At 37.6% G+C, this 23525-nt stretch overlaps 1 protein-coding gene across 2 annotated transcripts in view; it reads right to left on the bottom strand.

Moving 5' to 3' along the window:
* zgc:86598 (STKc_CK2_alpha domain-containing protein) overlaps nt 1-23525 on the bottom strand; it is a 91023-nt gene that overhangs the window by 28178 nt on the left and 39320 nt on the right. For both annotated transcript variants that reach the window (XM_028818114.2, XM_028818115.2), the window contains exons 2-4: nt 21484-21576; nt 10433-10561; nt 3789-3900 (exon numbers count right to left, since the gene is read on the bottom strand). In XM_028818114.2, coding sequence (XP_028673947.1) covers nt 3789-3900; nt 10433-10533 — 213 coding nt within the window. In that variant the 5' untranslated portion in view covers nt 10534-10561; nt 21484-21576. The remainder of the gene's footprint in view (nt 1-3788; nt 3901-10432; nt 10562-21483; nt 21577-23525) is intronic.

The following is a 23525-nucleotide window of genomic DNA, read 5'->3' as shown; positions in this document are numbered from 1 at the left end:
GCGAAAAAGCTCATTTTTTCGTCACAGACCATAGAACAGGGGTTCTCAACGTCGGTCCTGGGGACCCCCTGTGGCTGCGGGTTTTTGTTTCAACCCGCTTCCGTTTTTAATTGGAATCCAGGGCTAGTTAAGTGAACAGTTACTGCCCAGATTCTGTGTTTTGGGAACAATATGGAATTTAGAAAACTAAGTTTGGGGAAAAAAAAAAAATATATATATATTAAAATGTACTAAGCAGTTATATGGGAATAATGTTTTTTTTTTCTTTTTAACAATATTTTCATCTTGATGTTCTAATTGTTTAATTAATCCAATGCTTTTTAATTAGAGGGTCTAACTCTAAAGTAGTTGCTGCCTTTCATGATTCAGTGTCCTTTTCCTGGGTGTCTGCTCTGCTAGTTTTTAATTGTCATTAACACTTGAATTACCAGTGTCTACGAAAAAACTTGTAGATCCGGCCCACCTTAAAACCATTCTCACCTCTCTTTTGTCTTCTAAATGTGCTGATTACGACGAGCAGCAAGCAGCCAGCTATTCCATCCCCCACTGTCGCAGAACGTTCACTAAGTTTTCCCAGCTCATGCCTTGTTTGATTATCTGGGAGTGACTGAACTGCTGGAGTTTTACAGTGGAAATAATAGATTGTTATTTGGAACACACGCATTTCATGTGTGTTCCGTTTCTATAGTAATCAGTGTAAACACATTGTTAAAACAGAAACTTTTTCATATTGTAGTAATAAATGTTACAAAATAAAGGCATAAACTATAGAATGTGTGAAGCCTGACGTCCAAATACCAGATAAACACTTTCACAAAAGGTTCAAGGATGATATAACACCTTCCGTGGTTTAACGCTAAGATTTGCAGAATCAGAGCACAGCAGCCTTGCCGTGCCTTAGAGACCCGAGTTCGATTCCCTGCTGGAGAGGAAGTGTTTTGTTTTTCTTTGTAACCTCAAACGGACATAAAAATTTATAAATTGGTATGCACTGTAAATCGTTAAATTTAAGATGTCAATCGCGGTTATTTCTGTTGATTAATTCATGTTTTTTACTTAGTTAGAACAGGAGCTTATTCAGCTTCTGATCTGACTCTAACAGCATCACAGTATAAATTCACACCCGATCTGACACTGTTCGTTTTCAAATAATATTGCATTACTTCGACGATGTTTTCTGATTGGTACTATTCACGTCATAAAATGATTTCATCAAAACGTCACATATATTTGTCTCTTTTTTTAAAATGTGCGTTGATCACCGCTAGCATGTTGTAGCACACAGCAACTGGCCACCTGCATGTTCTTGCGTGCACTGAATAAGTGCAGAGTAAGACAGCGCTATATGCAATCATCAGATTCAAATGTTAACATTTCACACACACACGCAAGCATCGTCTTTCTTACATTTACAACGTGTGTACCTGTTACAATGTACTCACTTCTCTCTATGCTGTGGTTTCTATTACACACCTGAAAGAAAGAAAATATATGTGAAAATCGCACTAATGCAATGTTATTTGAAAACGAACAGCGTTAGATCGGGTGTGAATTTATGCTAGAACTGGAAATTCTCTGATGTGGAATGAGTTCTGTATGGTTGTGGGCGTGGGTGTGAGTGGTGGACATAACTGGGAATTACTGTGAATGTGCGTGGTGTTTTGAGATAATGAATAGAGCTGCAAATTACAGGTGCTTGTTCAGTGTAATAGGAACCATAGAACAGAGAGGTGTGTGCACTGCAACAAGTACACGTCGTAAATGTAGGAAGGGCGCTCCTTGGGTGAGCTATAGCGCGTCTTTATGTGAAAACAGCAGTGTCAGATGGGGAGTGTCTGATGATTGCATATAGCGCTGAAGTTACTGCTCTTTACTATGCTTTCCTCTGCATGTCCTAGAGTACAAAAGAAACAGCACACAACATCATGTGGGGACTGGCAAGATTGGGGAAAAAAAACACACAGTCGTATGTATCGTGATACACTGCAGAACTATAGCGCGTCTTAATGTGAAAACAGTAGTGTCAGATGGGGTGGGGTAGGGAAGGATCCTGAACGCGACTGAGAGAATGAAAAGTGGATTAAAAAAAAAAAAAAAAACAAACACAAATATCATAAATTACACCAGCTGTTACAGACTGAAATCAGATGCATCTTTTTATTCTAAAATAGTAAAAATAAGAGCAGTTCACTTCACAAAAGGAAGTCGAGCAGGATCGAACTCATGACCTCTTGATTCCCAGTCAGCAACTGATACTGTTGCGCCACGGTGGCACTCATATTAAATGAGTGTCAATGTCGCACACTAAGGCGGCTTTTTTTTTTTTCCGGCAGTTATATTTTTGAATAAAAGCGCACTTGTTCTGTTATACTGGTACCTTTCGTGAAAGTGTTTCTTTGATATTTGGACTTCAGGCTTCATACATTATATAGTTTATGCCTACATTTTGTCATTTACTACTAGAATATGAAAAACGTTTGTTTTACAAATATGTTTATGCAGATTACTGTAGAAACGGAACACACATGAAATGCGTGTGTTCCAAATAATGATCTATTATTTCCACTCTAAAACTCTACTTCACTCCCAGATAATCAATCAAGGCATAAGCTGGGAGACGTTTGTGCACATTCTAAGTCTGTGGGGGGGTGGAATAGCCGGCTGCTTGCAGCTCATCTTTATCTACACATTTAGAAGACAAAGACGATGGCGGAGAGGTGCGAAGGGATTTAAGAAGAGATTTAAGGTGGGACGGATCTACGAGTTTTTTCGTAGGCTCTGGTAATTCTAGCGTTAAGATACAACAAAGGGGAAAAACTGCACAGAGAAAGGGGAAAATATAAAGAAAGCAACAAAAGTGAGTTAAGCATTTAAATCTATAGCAAAAATGGAAATATTTTTAAATGTCTTGTGCTTTCTTAATATAGAATAAGAGAAGAGAAAAAAAACAGCTAATTAATTGAGATCAGTGATAGCAGTTGCTCACTGATTATGAATCTGGTTGAAGCAAAAACCTGAAGCAACAGTGGGCCCCCAGGACCAACTTTGAGAACCACTGCCATAGAACCTTCTTTTGACTGATGTCAATATCCCATGCATCTTCAATCAAAATGTCATGTACGTTTTTTCCTCTTTTCCACTCTCTCATAAAGCTGCAACTGGTGCGACACCTATGGAAGAGCTGATTGTATGCAGTGTCTCCAATCTCAGTTGCTGTAACATGTAATATTTGCACATAGTTATCAACAGCCTCTTAATGGCCTCTGTTACTAGTTATTTTGCAAAATCACTCAGGTTTTATAGACTGTTTACTCTAGAAAGACTTACAGCTCTCCTATACTCTTTCCATTTCTTAATTACTTATTTAACTGAACTCCAAAGGACATGACTTGGAATATTTCCTTGTATCCATCCACTGCCTTCTGCCACAATACTGACTTCACTACAAAATGGTCCTTCCAGGATCAGGTGCATGTGTACTACAATCAATTGAAAACCCTTGACTACAGAGAGGTGATTGCCACTGAACTAATTACATAATTCTAAAACCAACTGGCTACACCAGTGAGGATATAGGTAATATTTATGTAAGTATTTTGTGTTTTATAACAACATCTGTTTTCACTTTGACATTGAGTCTTTTTCTGTTTTAAAAACCAAATTTACTTTTATTCAATGTTGTGTAGCAATAAAATATGCAAACTACCATGGGTCTAAACACTTAATAGGCACTGTATTTAGACAAAATAAAGGACTTGTTAAAATAGGTTTAGAACAGATTTGTTTACCTTAAGTATTTTGACAACTACTTTTTCATTGTTTGTGATGTTAATGGCTTCAAATACTTCACTGTATTTGCCTCTGCCCAGTTTCCTCACCAGCTGATAGTCATCTTGATTTCTGCAAATATATTCTTAATTAAGCAACTTACACTTACGATAAAACAGTTATGTATACAATCAAGCACAAGACTCATTGTACATTGCAAATTAAAAAAAAATTAGCAAAGATCAAACAAAAGTCTGAATGTTTCATTGTTCCAGTTACATCTGGAGACGTTTTACACATGTCAATATTTTAATTAGTACAATTTTACTATGAAAAACACCACAACAAAAAAATAATTTGACAGTAAGTGGAAACAAGATTAAGTACTACAACAAAATGACCAATTAAATTAGTAATTTATTGAACAATTAACAACTGGCTAGAAATAGCTGAAAATGTCAGTTTGGCAGTAATAAACCTTCTGCTTAGGATAAATTGGCTAACAAATGTTTGAAAATCAAATCCATAGCTGAGGATGGAAAAAGCAAAACTATTGTTTAATTACATCAGATACTTGGGGATACACAACACTTCTAAATAAGTGAACCGGAAAACAACTTTATTAAAAAGACAGAAGGCAACTGATGAATACTGCTAAAAAAAAGAAAAGCTTGCCTCCGTGTATTAGTATCTAGGCAGTTCAAGGAGTTTAAATGTATTAAGGACAGCAATTCTTCTTCCTTAACTATTCCCATTTTTGGTCTCAACACCATGATAACGCCTAAGGTCAGATTGGTAATCTCAAATTATTGGAGTTAAGGTGATCAACCAATTGATAATAAATAATTCTAATTTTTTAGCCAGAAATGGCAATTGGGAAATAGGGCGAAAAATTGGCTAAAAATCCAAGATCTAATTCTGCCTTTTTTAGACAGGGACGTACCACAGCATGTTTAAAAAATGACGGCACAATTCCCTCACTAACAGAATCATTGATAATGGCTAGTAAAGATGGGCCCAAAACATCAAAGGCTTCCACTACGAGGCATGGTGGTACAATATCAATAGGACTGAGAGCTGGTTTAAGGGTGTCAATTGTTCTTTTTAACTGTGAAAGAGAGACAAGATCAAAAGATTCCAAGACAATGCTATGATTAACAGTAGGAAGTTCATAGCCAGTTGGCACACCAGACTGTATCAATTTTACTGACAAAGAATGAAAGAAACTGCTCACATGAAAGAACAGTACTATTTAATCCCGCCACAAAATGAGGATGAATGGCCACATTAATTGAATTTAAAACAAGACCCTAGGATTCTTAGAATGACGGGATACTAAATCAGCGAAGAAATCATGTTTAGTTTTCTTAACTGCAACCTGGAAGTTGAATAGATCGTTTCTAAACAGATTTTTAGGACTTATCAGTCCATCTTTTTTCCAACATCGTTCCGCAGTTCGACAGGCACGGTGCAGCGATTGCGTAGTTTCATAAAGCCAAGGAGTAGGTCTTCCCTTATTACAGCGTATCTTGAGCGGAGCAATGGAGTCTAAAACTTTTACAAGAAGAATTAAATTCTAAGACAGAATCATCGATACCATCATATTGGACATGCACATCAAGACTAGAGAATATGGTTTTAAGATCAGATATAATAGCAGAATTTAAAAAGCGAGAACAGCATGAAGCACAACTAGTAGTAGGGACTTCAACAGTAATATTCAAATCCAGTATTATAGAAAAGTGATCAGTAAAAGAAACATCGCATTAATCAATATTATTAACTGAAATATCACGTGTAAGAACGAGATCAAGGGTGTGACCGAGAGAGTGAGTTGCATATTAATATGCTGGATAAAATCAAATGAGTCCAATAGTGATAAAAAGTCATTAACCAAAGGTTTCGATTGACAAGCGTGAATGTTAAAATCACCAACAAAAAATACTTTGTCATGGGAGAGGGTAATATCAGCCAGGAGATCAGAGAATTCAAAAATGAAGATATCATTAATTACAGGAGGTCTATAAACCACAGCAAACAAAGAAGGGGAGCTGCACACTTCGAAAAGTTGCCGTTCGAAGCTACTAAACGAACCCCTTGTAAGGCTCCGACACAAGAACATACTTTTAAAAACAATGGCAATGCCCCCACCACGACGAGTCAGCTGAGAAGAGTTTAAAAATGAATAACCTGATGGTACCAAGTCAGTAAAACATGAAGAGTCACCATTTACAATCCAGGTCTCAGTGATGAAAAAGAAATCCAGATTATTTGAGATAATAAAGTCTTGCAGAATAAAAAAGTTTTATTGGACACTGATCTCACATTCAAGTCAGGCGGGTTCTTAGAGAACTCTTTACTAAATTCATATTGGTGAATAATCTCACAAGAAGCTGTGGAAGGAGAAACTGTAAGAAACTGTGAGATCAGCACACTAACATTCTTCAAAGACTCTTCCTTTCTCTGCAGAACTGAGGTATAGACAGCAAGTGGATGGTACTGCTGTTGCATTGATATCTGCACTTTAAGTGCTTGCCATTCAGATGGTGCATGTTTAACTTCCTCATCAGTCAACAAATCACTATACTGCTGACACAAGTTCTTGATTTCATAGTTTCCATAAGTGCTCAGTTCAGACAGAGTGTGGGGCCAGATTCTGAAATCAAACACCCTCATATCTGACACAGGAGGCTTATCAAGGTCAGAGAATCTGGTAAGTATATACTGAACCATGCTTTCCAGGAGATCATGAACATCTCTGTCTTTACAAAAATCTCTGAAACCACCAGACAGCTGTAAGTATCCATCAAATGTACTAGACTCCTTGTCAAACAGGTTATAAAACTTTTCTCCTGGCTCCTTTGTCATGGCATGCAATCTGGTGTACAAGGTGTCAATGGCCTCCTTAACTTCAAATATCAGCAGGCTGTAATAGCAGAAAGTACATCCATCATCAGACATAGATACTTAGTAAATTTTACTTGCTTGAGGTCATGTAGGATGGCTTTAGCCTGCTCCAGTTCATCTGCCTTGTTTGATGTGGAAAGTATCTGTTCCATATGGGTAAGAGTTACATGTAAATCCTGGCTAACAGCTTTCAGTGCTCTGGACTTTGATGATACCCATCTGATGGCTTTTATTTCTGAATGCATAAGCAAGGTTTCGTTCAAAACTGACGCAAGATTTTGCAGCTCACTTGGTCTCTTTGGTGAAAGAGAATAAAACTTGCAGATGTGCTTAATGGTGTCTTCAAACTTTTTCAGATAGCCTACGTCTTTTACAGCATCAAGTACATCCAACTCCAGTTTATGTGCCACACAGTGTGTAACAAGAACTTTTAACTCCTCAATATATCACAACCTATGTGATTTCACAAATTTCTGGAAAGATTAACTGCCTAACAAGCTTTGTTATGTGGTGAAAACATTTGCATTGTAAGTAAAATGACCGCATTTTTATGTAGAAACAATGAATTTTATCAATATATAAAAGTTATCGATAATAATGAAAAATCATCAGATTACATCATAATGTCGGCATGAAAAAAAATGACTGCATCTCCAAGCGTGTAAATAGTAGGGTAAAATACTTATGTAAGACTGTAAGAGTGCTTCCCCTTTGAAAAATCAGCCGTCATTTTGTAAACAATATTGAAGACATGAACATGCCCAAGTAGACTGTTTCCGCACGAAGTACGTACCGAAATGTTTAAAATTTGAAAGTAGTGGTAAAAATGTGCCCTGCACAGCACACAATTCTTTTTTCTCTCCAGAAAATTGCACTTGTCCATAGACAACTGAAACCAAAAAAACACGCTTGTCCGATGGTCAATTAACCCGTGTTGGACAAGTCGGGCGTTGGATTTCCGCACCCCTGTCCATACACTTCATCCACTTACCCTGCAATAACAGGGTGGTTGGTTGGTGGGGGGGGAGGGGGGGGGGGGTAAGGGGGATGAATCTTCTGCTTGACCTTCAAACCTGGATGTCACAGCTGCCTTGACATCTTCATCACTTGAAAACTGCTGTGCATGGAGCGATTTCATCAAAACTCACAATAGGTAATAATCCGAGGGAGTCAGGTGAGGACTGTGGGGTTGATGGTTCAGCTGCTGGAACTCTCATTATCAGATGGCATGTGAAGTAGCACGGTAACATGAAGAAGCAGCACGCATCCTGTGAGATTTCCTCGCCTTTTTTCCTTGAATGACTTCCTCAAAACGCTCATTGTGTTCACATTACTCTCTCCTTCAGGATCCCAGAAGACAGCTGCCATGAGTTTGCCTGCAGATTTTTCTGTCTTGAACTTTTTTGGGGTGGGGGATGACTTGGGCTTCCACTGTATTGAATCCATTTTGGACTCAGAATCTTTGTGATAGACCGAAGTCTCATTTCCAGTCACCAAACGTCAAAAAAATTCACTTAGTCTTAATGGACCATCTCCAAGTTCTGACAGCACTGGAGCATACTGGCCTTCAGACATGGTGTCAGCATTCTTAGAACCCATCTTGCACTGACCTTTGACATGGCCAAATTTTCATGAATCATTTTTCAAACTGTACCTGCCGAGATTCCCATATCTTCAGCTAATCAGGAAACCTTAATTCATTCGACTGACAAAATTAAATCTGATTTTCTTGCACATTCCTGTTGAAGTTATTTGCACTGTCCGTCTAGTGTGAGGGTCATCTTCAATGGACTCTCTACCCCACTTAAACTGCTTGCTCCAAATTTTTACTTTGTAGGATGATGGGGCAGATTTGGAATGTTAGACTCGCACAGAGCCACAATTGTGCATGAGTAACCTTGAGACATGTGACAACGGGCTCAGACCTGTTTCAAAATGCTTGCTACATTCTTTCATACTCAGGTAGATAAATTATTTAACAACCCGGTACAAAACCTAGTTCACACAGTTAACGACAATAAGGATGGCTAGTTAACTCTTAAAAGTGTTTACTTGTACACTTCCAACACTGACATTCTAGCTAGCCTCATTTCATGGTATATCCATTTTAAGTTTACAGTACACAAGAAATTAGAGACAATGCAACAGTTCCAACACCGATATTCCACCTCATTTGATGGTAATCCAAAAAAAAGGCAACTTCTATTTGAGTTTTGACAGTATTTTTATTATATGTTTATAAGGCGTGGGTGTTTACATTTTGACTGAAAGTTTGTTTGGATTGCTGCTGTTTGTTTACATGTGCTCTTAAAATTTGAGTTTAATTTTACTAGGTGACAATATTGTGCAGGCTCCTGAAGAGTTACAAGGTTAAGTAACTTTAGTTATTATAATTGTTAAACTAAAGTGTTAAGATATTATATTTAAGATTTCCCGGGAAAACACTACTTAAGCTACTTTTGTGCTTGCATTTGACTTATGCTGTGTCACACTGTATATAATGCTGTGTCACTACTATTGTACTATATAATGCTGCAGCTTCTAGCATCTTGTGGCAAAAGATTCACACTTCAAATTAGGTAGTTATCAATGACAGAAGCTTATTAGAAGAGGATGGAAAATGCCCTTCATTTTGTTTGCACTAATAAAAGCTGCTGCCTACAAGCTGCAATCACTAGTAATAAGCTTGTTCAGTTTTTTTTTTCCTATAGCGTTACAAATGAAATTATTGCAAATTTCCTTGAAATCTACTCTCTCTCTATCTATATATAAAAAACCCTAAGCCTAAAAGTGTAACGATTTTGTGCAATGATGTTGTGTGATGTTTTTATGTCACGCTTTAAAATCGGGCTTATTTTAAAACCTACATATACATATATATACATATATACACACACACATATATACACACACATACAGTGCATCCAGAAAGTATTCACAGCGCATCACTTTTTCCACATTTTGTTATGTTACAGCCTTATTCCAAAATAGATTAAATTCATTTTTTTCCTCAGAATTCTGCACACAACACCCCATAATGACAACATGAGAAAAGTTTACTTGGTTTTTGCAAATTTATTAAAAATAAAAAAAAACTGAGAAATCACATGTACTTTGCTGTGTATATATACACACACACACACACACACACACACACACACATATATATATATATAAATATATATATATATATATACACAACTATTTGTTTCCCATTGTTCCACTGTTTAAGAGGGGTTTCAGAGGAGCAACCACGTCTACATGAGGTGTGTTCAGCCCCCCTCTTCACAATGCGAGCAGCAGAGGCGCTAAGTGGCTGGCACATAGCGCATAAAAGGTGGGTTGGCGAGCGAAGCCAGCAGGTGGTAACCCCCTAGTATTGTGATATAATTTTGAGGCTACATTGCCCATCCCTAGCACCAGCCACTGTTTATTTCTGAATAGGTGTTCATTTTTTAATTTATGCTTATCTTAGGAGAACTGTTATTTATGTTTACATAGTTAATTTATGTGAAGTTAATCTACCATGTTCTTTAGTGTTTCAAATTTTTGCGATTTAATGAAACCCCGAATTTTCTTGTTTTCTTTTTAACTATATCCTGTATGCTTATTGTGATTTGCTTTAAAATTCTGCTCTGTATTGTTTAACAACATTGCAGTTTACCAATAAGCATTAAGTAACATAGAATGTTTTACAACCAGAAGTATCCATGTAGCTTTGACAAAGGCAATAAGGGAAAACAAAAATCAAACTTACCCCCACTCAACTACATGTGATTCGTAGTCCCAGTACTCTCTAGGTCTTTGTGTGTTTACATCTGGGTAAACTCTAGCTCGACTTGGAACTGGTCCTGACATATTCCGAATGATTATCTTCTGAAATCACCTATTTAAAAAAGGACACAGTTTTACTAACAGCTTATTTTAAAACAGGAATTCCCAATACAAATTTTAGCAAGGAATACAAAGTATGGAATGGTCATAAACAGGGGAGGGTGAAAGGATATGATAAAAATATAAAGAAATAAGATTCTGGTTACATTTTCAACACTATTCTCTCACTAACAATAATGTACCATCTCTTTAAAAATAAATTCATGCATGAAATACATTGAAATCTACTGAAATTTTGCTAGGAATGGAAAGGGTGGTTTAAAAATTGGCAAGAATCTGGTTAATTAGCATATCACAGTGATAAATATCAAAATCTAATTCATGTTTCAACCAGAAAACCTGTATTCTTATGGTGCAAGTCTACTAATGTTACTTATGTCAAAGGGCAATTTTTAACAAATTCTTTGAACACAGTACAATGATAAACATCCCAATAATAAATGTGAATAGATATGAATATCCATAGTTAAGATACCCATTTGTAATTACCTATATCATTTCATATAGAAAAGAAAAAAGAAAAAAAAAAAAACAAAACCCACACGCACTTTTAACAATGATGTATATTTTCCCCTCTATAAACCCAAAAGACCACTCCTTCCTCATTCCACAGAAATTAGTGACAATGGCTTAAAGCCACTAGTTATTATGACCTATATTAGGCATTAGTAGGAGCCGAACATATTGAAAATATGGTCTGATTAAAGTGAAAATGTACTGAAAAAAAGATACTTTGTAATGGTGTGCCCAGAGAAAAGTAAAAAAATAAAACTCATTCACTACGGACAGGAGAAGGTTCACAGCTCTGTGTGTGCAGACTTTCCATGAGATAGGACATGGGAGCAGTGCAAACAGCACTTTCACAATCTACAAAGCAGGTGCGACAGCTAAAATATGAAGTGCATCTTTAAAACTAAACAAAAATGATAGGAAAATTGAATATATACATAAAAAGGGTAGCATGATTTCAAATAAAGACGGCTTATAAGGCTGTCATGTCTTACAGCACATCACTAGTTGTGCTGTAGGACAAAGTGCAAACTGCCCAAAATCTCCTAGGCTTTTAGTAGCACACAAGGCAGGTTATGATAGATTTTTCAGGGAGGCAGACATTCAGGCATACCAAACCCCCATTTGTATTCCAAAGCAAGTCACTGAACTGCAGAACAAACCAATCTCAGCCCACAAAATCTCCTGATAAAGGTATAAATCAGAGTTCAAATGATATCATTGCAGAGGTCCCTTTCAGGCCATCCAAGTCCAAACAAAAAGCTATAATTCAATGAGTGATACAAGTAAGTGATCGGAGCAGGCACTGATTTTGTACCAAGAAGTGACTCATCCAAATATAAGAGGTTACACCTTCGCTCAAAAAAAGAACAGAAAGCAGCAAATATTTCTTGAGGGGAAAGCTGCGAGAATTCTGTGAAATGACCTGTTGCACTTTCTGAAACCAAAAAAGCTGACAAGGCGCTACCTCTTTGGGGACCTTAAAGCTGACAATTTCTTGTTTGTGTGGCCATTAAAGTTGACATCCAATCTGCCAAGCAACGGCGTGTGCCTGTAATAAGAGTTCAGTTTGAGAAGGGAGGACACAGCAAAATGATAAACTGATAACTGACCATGAATAAAGGACCACATTGAAAAAAGAAGGAATGCACCCCCAACCAAAAGATGAATCCTCCACATGAACATGGAGCAACAACTCCTCACAACATTGACCACCATCCTTAAACACTTGGTACTAAAAAACGGCTTGTGTGCCAAGATAAAGTAGAACTCTAAATAGGCAGTAAAAGCCAGCATCTTCTGTGTTACATGCTTGCCTGTTTCATATGTCTTCTTACATTTCTATACATAAAATCTACCTATATACCTCTCTCTCTACTCAGTCACACACCCTATTTCTATAATCCTTTGTTTCTTAAAACGAGTGCGTTTTAGTTACTTTGATTCAAGTCTAATGGCCAGAGACCACCTCTCTGGAGTTGTGTCGGATGACAGATTAAAAGTAGAAAAGCAGAGAAAAAAGTCTAAACATGTGAATGCCTAAGCATGTATAATTGCAACAATTTTCTGGGAGAAGTGGTACATTTTCTAAAAAGTGCAGGGGTGCCAATATTTTAGGCCAAGACTGTGCACCAGTGATAAATTTCATTTAAACTGTACATAAGTGCATATACATTTTGAGTATAGATTATACACCTATAGAGCAGAATATATTTTATTTTTGTTAAAGTACTGCATCAGAATTAAAATCGGGTTTTGCGTTAACAGATTTACACATTTCCAGCATCCATAAACACAATTTGAATACCGAGTTGCACTTTTCTGTATGTGTGCATTTTTCCGTTTGTCGGGGTGTAAATCTGGACAGTGTAACTCAAATATGAATTAAATTTAGCAAAGTTTATTACAATGAAAAATTCTAGAAGCGAACTGATTTAAAAACCTATATACTCAGTCTGTGATATCACATACAAAAAAAAAAAAAAACTGCGCAAAAAAAAAAAAAAGGAAAACGTGTGTGTTCCCGGCTGAAGGACAGGGACTATGCAAAATCCCTTAAAATAGATGGAAAAAAAAAATGTTTTCATGAAAATTGTGTGCATTCAAGCATTACGTCCCTCCTTTATGATCAATATCAGATCATACCTTTTTGCAATACTGAGCATTCAGATTTAACTTTTCAAGTATTAGTCATTTCTGTCGGGGCAGTGCCATGTTAAAGGATTAAATTTCTTGTGCTATTTTTTTTTTTTTTGTCTTGGCTGCCATTATGCAAAACATTTCCGGGACACCGTGTTAAATACTACAATTTCATGGTCATGTTTAATTATGGTGAAAGAGGACCATATATTTTATGTCACCATGGAGCCGAGTGAGCAGAAAGTAATCTGCTTAGTCTACCTTTTATGGCATATAATAAATACATCTCCATATTTGTTCAGTGGAAACAAACTTGATTTTGTTATCACCTGATCCTGATGTTTTGCCCAATTCACTGTGCATCCTAAGTCAAGATTTATTCTGTATAAAAAAATATGTTGATAAAATATTCAGCTTAAAAAGGCTTCACCTAACAATTCACTGACTGGTATTTGTCAGAGTCAGCCATTCAGTGAAAAATGTAACAAACAGTATCATTGGTCAATTTACTTATCTCAGAATGTTTGATTAAAGATTCTAGACTAACTTTGGGAATAACTGTCTCCACTCCAAGAGAGATCAAACTGAACTTTCATTCAGCTGCACCAAATGCAAAATTTCTAATTTTTATTAAACAGTCAATTACAGTACTTTGAAAAATGTGATTCAATTTGTTATTACAATTGCAGAGTATTTTATTGCCAATATTCCTTGGTGCTTTAAGATTAAAAAAAAAGCAACAACACGGCTTATCACAAGAGTGTGGGAGACAAAGATTAGTTAAAGCTTCAGCAATAAACAATGCCAAATACCTAACAGTATAAAATATACAGTAAATATTTGATATAACAAGTAACAACCATATACAGTGGAACCTCTAGATACGAGTTTAATTCGTTCCAGAACTGAGCTTGTATAGCGAATTTCTCGTATCTAGAACAAACTTCCCCATTGAAAATAATGGAAATCCAGTTAATCCGTTCTGCACCCCAAATATATTAACATAAAAATCAATTTTCCTAATAAATAACACTGATAAATTATATATACTGTAGTCTACCTTTAATAAATAACACTGTTAAATAATATAACTGATTATTAAAAGAATCAAAACAGGTGTCCAAAGTGCAGTAGAGCATTCAATAAATCTTTAAATAAATAATCCTTAAAACAGTTGTGAAGTGGAGGTTTAAAATACACAAGAATAACAATCCTTTAACACGAGGTTAAAACGTCAACAAGAAGCAGTCTTTAAAAACAGATGACAATCCCCGGTGCTTCTTCTCTGTTAGCGTCTCACCTATTTCTCCCATGCGGGCTCTGCAACAGGCGAGACACTCTTAATGCAGCTGACCTTCTCTACACCGTCCTGCTTCAGCTGTTTGGCTCGCCTGTCCAGCTACACGCGAGCCTGCACTTGCCTGCCTGCCTGCCGCCCCCCCCCCCCCCCCCTCTCTCTCTCTCTCTCTCTCTCTCTCTCTCTCTCTCTCTCTCTCTCTCTCTCTCTCTCTCTCTCTCTCTCTCTCTCTCTCTCTCTCTCTCTCTCTCTCTCTCTCTCTCTCTCTCTCTCTCTCTCTCTCTCTCTCTCTCTCTCTCTCTCTCTCTCTCTCTCTCTCTCTCTCTCTCTCTCTCTCTCTCTCTCTCTCTCTCTCTCTCTCTCTCTCTCACACACAGGAACAATCATGGATGTGGGCAGTTTCCCACCTGTGCACTTAAGTGAGAAACGCAGACACCGCAGATCGCGGCTCGCAACTGCTACCACGCCGTCCTCACTATACCCACAGCCTGGCTCGTGGCTCGTTACGCGAACCAATGCTCGTATTTAGAGCTGAATTTATCGCTCATACTTTCCTCGTATTTTGAATTTCTCGTATACAGAGGTGCTCGTATCTCGAGGTTCCACTGTATAGTCAAATCAGTCAGTCAGTCATTTTCCAACACGCTATACCCTAACACAGGGTCACGGGGGTCTGCTGGAACCAATCCCAGCCAGCACAGGGCGCAAGGATAGTACAAATAGTAAAATGGTCAACAGCACCAAAACTGAGTCTTAGTCAGCTGTCCAGCTCATGACGTATGTGTGTTAAAGGATATGCAGTCTATATCTCCACACATACCTCAGTGCAAGACACATGACAGCCCACATGGAGTTTGCTAAAAGACACCTGAAGGACTCAGATGGTGAGAAATAAGATTCTCTGGTCTGATGAGACCAAGATAGAACTTTTTGGCCTTAATTCTAAGCGGTATGTGTGGAGACAACCAGGCACTGCTCATCACTTGTCCAATACAGTCCCCACAGTGAAGCATGGCGGTGGCACCATCATGCTGTGGGGGTGTTTTTCAGCTGCAGGGACAGGACGACTGGTTGCAATCGAGGGAAAGATGAATGCGGCCAAGTACAGGGATATCCTGGACAAAAACCTTCTCCAGAGTGCTAAGGACCTCAGACTGGGCTGAAGGTTTACCTTCCAACAAGACAATGACCCTAAGCACACAGCTAAAATAACGAAGGAGTGGCTTCACAACAACTCTGTGACTGTTCTTGAATGGCCCAGCCAGAGCCCTGACTTAAACCCAATTGAGCATCTCTGGAGAGACCTAAAAATGGCTGTCCACCAACGTTTACCATCCAACCTGACAGAACTGGAGAGGATCTGCAAGGAGGAATGGCAGAGGTTCCCCAAATCCAGGTGTGAAAAACTTGTTGCATCTTTCCCAAGAAGACTCATGGCTGTATTAGCTCAAAAGGGTGCTTCTACTAAATACTGAGCAAAGGGTCTGAATACTTAGGACCATGTGATATTTCAGTTTTTCTTTTTTAATAAATCTGCAACAATTTCAAAAATTCTTTTTTTTGTCTGTCAATATGGGGTGCTGTGTGTACATTAATGAGGGAAAAATAAATGATTTTAGCAAATGGCTGCAATATGACAAAGAGTGAAAAATTGAAGGGGGTCTGAATACTTTCCGTACCCACTGTGTGTGTATATATGTGTGTATATATGTGTGTGTATATATATATATATATATATACATATACATATACATATACACACACACACACACACTAATAAAAGGCAAAGCCCTCACTGACTCACTGACTGACTGATCACTAATTCTCCAACTTCCCGTGTACGTAGAAGGCTGAAATTTGGCAGGCTCATTCCTTACAGCTTACTTACAAAAGTTAGGCAGGTTTCATTTCAAAATTCTACGCGTAATGGTCATAACTGGAACCTGTTTGTCCATATACTCTAATGGAGGAGGCGGAGTCACGTATCGCGTCATCACGTGAACTGAAAACAAGGAAGAGATTTACAGCACGAGTCAAACGTGGGAACGAAGGTAAATAACGTTAATTGAGTGTCTTAATACTGTGTAAGCATACATATTAACACATGTGCAATTAAACGTGTGCATTTACGGTGTGATTTCTCAGGCTTAAAAGCTCACCTTTTATTAAAAAGGTAAATGCAAACTGTTTTCATTCTGAAGGGCACAAACCATGTTAGATTTCAGCCGTCAAACACGCAAAAATGTCGGTACACCAGATAAATAAGCGCAACATATTATCAGTTGTATTGTATGCTTATAATACATATAGAAATGTGTTCATCGTTAACTAATAGTATGGGATGGTGTTTTTCGACTCGCGCCTTGATTTAAACGATTCTATGTCTTGGTGGGTTTGCGTAGTTTATTGTCAATATCTTTACACCTGTTTTTAAAACTTATTGACTGAAACGGGCTTTCACGAAAAAAAAGTTAGGGCTTTGCTACAGGATACACCCTCCACAAGTTAAGGAAGTAAAAATAAAGGTATACATTTCTGTTTTATTTAAACCTTTTAAGTTCGTATGCATAGCCCCATTTGGCTGTTTTAGTTTTTTTTTTTTTTTCCTTTCTTCAGTAATATTTAATCTCCTTAAAGAAAAAGAACATATGCATTTTACTTTTTTTGTATCTCTTTAGTAATATTTTAGTGTAAAAGGATAACCAGTATTTAAACCTTTTGTTACTTTATAAATTTATTTTACACAATGTTGAAAAATTAATAAGAAAGCTACATATTTTGGCAGCTGCTGCTTTAATATTCAATGAAATGAAAAAAGCTCTCCAAGAGAAAACCTCAATGAAGAAGAAACAGTTTGCACTATCTAAAAAGGAGAAACCCTCATTTATAAAGGTTTGCTGCAGATGACTTAACTGAAAATAATTGATTAGTTCCTATGTGTATAATACTGTACATATTTATCTATTTGACTTATGCCTTTATTCCAGCAACTTGCAACATCTGAGGTACAATTTGTTACATTACTTTTGTTTTTTGCAGCACAGGCAGGTGAAGTGACTTCCTCAGGGTCACACAGTGGTGTCAGTACCAGGATTTGAACTGACAAGCTCCGGGTTTGCTGAAATATTACTGAAGAAAGAAAAAAAACGAAAACGGGCAAATGGGGCTATGCATACAAATGTCCATCCATCCATCCATTATCCAACCCGCTATATCCTAAATACAGGAGCCAATCCCTACCAACACAGGGCACAAGGCAGGAAACAAACCCCGGGCAAGGTGCCAGCCCACCGCAGGGCGCACACACCCACACACACCACGGACAATTTAGAATCGCAAATGCACCTAACCTGCATGTCTTTGGACTGTGGGAGAAAACCGGAGTACCCGGAGGAAACCCAGAAAGACACAGGGAGAACATTCAAACTCCACGCAGGGAAGCGAACCCGGGTTTCCTAACTGGCTCCTTTCACTGCGCCACCATACCGCCCGCATACAAACTTAAAAGGTTTAAATAAAACAGAAATATATACCTTTATTTTTACTTCCTTGTGGAGGGTGTATCCTGTAGCAAAGCCCTAACTTTTTTCATGAAAGCCCCTTTCAGTCAATAAGCCTTAAAAAAAGCAGCACTGCTATTCAATTACACTTGCCTAACGCCTTTCCTAAGGGGAGATACTGTGGGATCTGGGCATCCGTCAAAGCACCAATCACAGGCCCGATTAGAAACCGGGAAGCTGTGATTTGTCGTCTCCCTCCCATGTAACAATCACAGCCCGTGTTACAACGCACTATGTATGTATGTATGTGTATGTGTGTGTGTGTGTGTGTGTATGTATGTGTGTATATGTATATATATGTGTGGATGTGTATATATGTATATGTAGATGTGTATATCTAGATATATGTTTACATAACCTCTTTAACACACTACTTCTCCGCTGCGAAGCGCGGGTATTTTGCTAGTATGTATGTATGTATGTAAATATATATAAAACACACACTACAGGGTACATATCGGACTTTTCAGCTAGATGGACAGATCATTTACAGCAATCAATATTAAAAGTAAAATTAGACTAGAAGTACAGTAACAATTACCACCAGGGGGACGTGCTAGTGAAAAACTAGTGAAGTATAACCAAAAAAAAAAACAAACAAAAAAAAAAAAACATGAAAATGTAAATAACATTTGCTTGCTCCTTGCTCCAATACTATTCATTTACTCAAATCATTTTATATCAAGCAGTTTTGGAATGCACTAAATTCAATATATTACATTTGTTTAGGATTGTCTCAATACCAAGATTTCAACCTTAAATCCGATGCTAACTTAAAAAAAAAAAAAAAAATCTGTATGCATTAAAATCTTTACATTGTTGAGAAAATAGAAATATTTATAAATGCAAATACTTCAAGTAGTGTAATCCCCTGTAAAAAATAAGAGTAAAGTCCTGTAAACAATATGTAGTAAAGATGTTTAACTCTTTTAGGGCTAATTTTTTTTTGTTTCTTTTCTCCCAGGGCTGAATATTTTTCCAAAAACTAACATTTTTTAAAAAAGAACACAAAGCAATTGTTTAACATATCAAATCAACAAAAAATATTTACTTTTGACAAATGTTACTGTCTTGCATGTTGTATGAGCCTGAATTCTCTATGATTTTACATACATATCACATACATTTTACACAGCAAAGTCTGATCTCGCTCAAAGCAGCCAATTTCAGTCATTGCCACAGTGCACTCCTTACAATATGTGTTGTTTTGATGCCTATTTTTCAATTGTCTGTTGCTGCATTTTCTAACATATATTGTTAGTGTGTACTGTAGAGAGACAAGTCACCCATTTGCCATCGTGCCATGCCACTGCCACCAAGTTTTCTGCCTGCATGAAAACCGTATTACCACCTCTTTTCATCTTCTGAAACTTTATGAACTTTATGTATGGCATTATAGCCTGGCTCACCCCATGGGATTTGCTTCTGTTTATTACAGAAGTGAATAAAACTTTGCAGCAGCACGTACCTAAGCCACCAGGGGACAAAACACGTTTGGACCAATACTCCCTGAAGTTTTATCACCAGTTCTGTCCCATCTCTATTTGTAATGCCACAGCGCGCTTCATCTCGTCTTTCGTTGTGGGTTTCCACTTTGAATAACGAGAATGCGATGCAAACGCAGCCCGCGATTCAAAAAAAATCTCTGCCTACCTGTTTGTCTCGTCTGACAGTAGCTGAAAAGCAGCATCAGGAGAGAGCAGCCTGAAGTACAGCAGCTGGTGATCTGTCGTGTCCAACAGCAAGCCATGCCGTCTTGTAAACTCCGGTAGCCATATCGGCTCTCAACGGATCAACGTATGTGTATTTATCCCAATGCGAACCTTGCCGTAGATGCATCGGCTGCGCGAAGGCACTCAACTGGCAGCAGATCCGCTCGCGCGGCATCGGCTGGTGTCTGATCAGCTGATGCCTGCTTCTAACTCTCTTGCTCGATCTCCTGATCACTGCCAATAAAGTCCGATTCTGAAAAATCAAGAGTCCGACTCCGCGGTAATGCACAAAACAACGTCTGCCAAGTGTTTACTTTTCTGCACTTGCTTCGCTGCCTTTTCACATGTCGGTGCCATCTTGCCTTTGTTTACATTTCGCAACTCACGCACACGCAATGTTTATTTGCCGAGTCAACGAGTCTAGCATTCCTCCAAGCACAGAGGGAATGCCTGTGACATGACAGTGAGATTTGTCGCCATTAACAGCTGATTGTCGCCCTTTATCCCTGGATGTCGACTTTTGTCGACATTCGCCTTCAACCCCTCCTGTCGACAAAAGTCGACATCCGCCCTAAAAGAGTTAAATCCAGTCCAGTTTTTTTTGTTTTTTTTTTTTTCATTGATGAAAACAAATACTGTTACTGAGGTAGAAAAATGATACTACAATGTTATTAAATGCTAACTAAAAAGTATTGTAATCTTTTGTGTACAGTGTGCATAAAAGTTTAATACAAACTAAACATTCAAGTAAAAAATATCATTAATGTAGTCTTTTGTAAACAACTATTCAGAAAAGTAACACACAAGCAAACTACTGACACATTTGAAGGTTTTGCATAAAAGGCAAACAAAGCACACTGCATTTTGTATAACTACATTGTCTTAGTAACTTCCAAATATTTTTCGCAAGAGTCACTAGCGCGTTCAGGGGCACACACCACAGACAACGACATGGACTGCCCTGCCTAGAGCTCCATACAGCCTTTGACCATCACTATCTTCAAGTGTTTGACTAAATGAATCATTTTAGCCCCTTTAATTGGTAACGTGCAGTGATAAATCTTCCATATATGTTTGATCATTATCTTGTGGTTTTCAATCCCCATTTGCTACAAAGCCAAAGTAATTCTAGGCACCACTCTGGCTGACCTCTCTGTTAATTAAGCAAGCTAGTGAAAGTTTCAAGGCCGCTGAAGTTGCCATATTAACACATGTGAGGGGGGAAATGGGGGCTGCAACTCTAGCCATGGCCAACTGGAAGTGCACTCCTAATGCATGCTGCAGAATCAATACCCTGAACAATGAGTACTGAAGTAATTTTAAAATGTTAAAAGTCACAATATAACACATACAAACTACAAAATCCTTAACTACAACCTGGTTAAGGGATTATTCCCATATAACCAGGTTTCTTATGGAAAAATCTATGTGCATTAACCCAATTTCTCACATAATATACTGTTTTTTCTAATTAGAATAAGGTTTAAAACATGGCATTTTTGAAACCAAGCTTCTGTGAATAACCAGGTTATTAATGCACATACAGACACACTCAGTGGGTTTTGTCAAAAAGTCTAGCACATTTTCACTCCCTGATTGTAAATAAACATTCGTCAATAACTGTAAAGAAGTAGTTCTACAAGATAAAGAAATGCATGCTTGTTACCATTTAACACTTAAGTCAAATAAATACTACCTCCTATGGTGCCAGTCAGTTACAGCTGTGTATATTATCAAAACCGAGGCGATGGTTTGGCAGGAGTCGTTGGGAAAGCACAAACTGGAAGACCTGAGAAGGAAACAAAATATATACATACTAATTAGCTCAAAGATAGGTAATTATTCATGACAAGAAAGCGATAAGCTAAACATATAAACCTACAGAATACACAAAAAAATGCAAGTAATTAGCTGTATCAGTAGTATTCATTCCTAGTTCTTGAGGGATACAGTGATTGCCAGTTTTCATTTCAACCAGCTTCTCAACATAAGGTCAATACTTGACATTAACCAAGTTATATAATTACAGGACTCTGCTATTTGAATGCAATCTCATGAAATTAACTATAGTACAACTTTAACAATTGTTCAAAAATGAGAAAGATGCTTACTGCTGTAAAATTTTTAAATGCAGTAACAAACTAGGTACCATTTTCACCTGTAACTGCCTTCAAAATGATGTTGAGGGGGGAGAAACAGAAAATATTAAATGACTGGTAGGTTGTAATACTCTTCTATCCATGAAACACATTGAACAGTTCCCCAGAAAAGTAAAATAAACACTGCTAGAAACAGTGAGAGAAAAAGAATTTCGATTAAATGGCATAAACTAGTAATTTACACTTTAAAAGTTAGACACTGGTTATAGTAAAACCCTGATGCCATCTGTGGCATTCTGTGACCAGAACGGATTTAAAAAAAAAAACAAACAAAAAAATGTATATTTTACACGTGTGTGTGTGTGTGTGTATATATATACTCACACGTATGCACATGCATACATACACACGCGCGCACACACACACACACAGTCAAAAGATTTAAAACACTTCAGTTTTTTCAATTTATATGTATAAGTCTGCAGTTTAATGTCTTAATGTTTCAAGAAATCAAGTTACAGAACAAATAATGGCAAAAAAAAAAAAAATAAAATGTCAAGGAATCATTCAGTGTAGAAAATGTTTTCAAATATTTTGCCAATATAACTGCCGAACTGTGGTAATCCATTTGATTCAGAATGCCAATCACTCCATGCAAGTCACTAACTCTACTCCAGCAAAAGCACCACAGACCATCACAGTTTATCCTTTTTTCTTTTTTTAATCAGTTGCTGTCACACACTGAGGAACTATTCTTTCACCAACTCAACGACATGCAAAGACCCTGCATGATGAACTGAAGATTTCAAATTTTGATTCATTGGTCCATAACAATTTCAGTCTGTAGCAGTCCACAGCCAGTATTTCGTGTCCCTATTTTATCCTTTAAGGATTGGCTCTCTTACTGCCACTCGACCTACCAAACCTGCAGCACAAAGTCTCCACCTCAAAGTAGAAGCTGAGACTTGCTTTATTCGACCACTGTTAAGCGGTGCTCGAAGCTGCTGTGCTGTGAATATCCCATCAAATAAGCTGGTGACCCTCAGAAACTTGTATTCTGGTTGGGTTGTGACTTTGGGTCTGCCAGGTCTCTTCCTATCAGAGTTTCTTTCAGTTTCCAATTGTCTTTGGATTGTGTAGGACACCACTGTACTCTCCGACACTGATAAATGAAAAGCCTTCACTTCAAAAGAGTAAAATTGGTCTGTTTTATTTGTTAACTAGTTTTCTTGCCTTTATCACTGGAATTTACAACTTTCTACAGTGGAATATTGTCCAAGTAGTTCTTCAGAGTGTAGTAAGACAGTCTGCTCCAAATCTGCTTTAAGACAGAGGGTTTCTAAATAATCAACAGACATTAGGACACCTGTGCAAACTGTTTGCTTCAACTTGCAAGGCTCACTTTAATTGCTGCAGAACATCTGTAGGTTGTAACCTATTAGTTATTCCCTGAAGAATGCCCATTTGTGATATTTTAAAATTCCCCCCCCCCCCCTCCCACCCCAGTTTTTGCTAACCTAAACTTAAATTTAACTGGCAGTTTATTGCTTACCTTTTCAACATTTTAGGTCATTCATTGCATTTTAACTGATTAAATTTGAAGAAAAATTGGAAAAACTGAAATGTTCTAAAACTTTTC

Source organism: Erpetoichthys calabaricus, chromosome 13 (genome assembly GCF_900747795.2).
Source record: "Erpetoichthys calabaricus chromosome 13, fErpCal1.3, whole genome shotgun sequence".
NCBI lineage: Eukaryota > Metazoa > Chordata > Cladistia > Polypteriformes > Polypteridae > Erpetoichthys > Erpetoichthys calabaricus.
The sequence above is the reverse complement of the archived record's forward strand: the minus strand, read 5'-3'. Positions and strand labels throughout refer to the sequence as shown.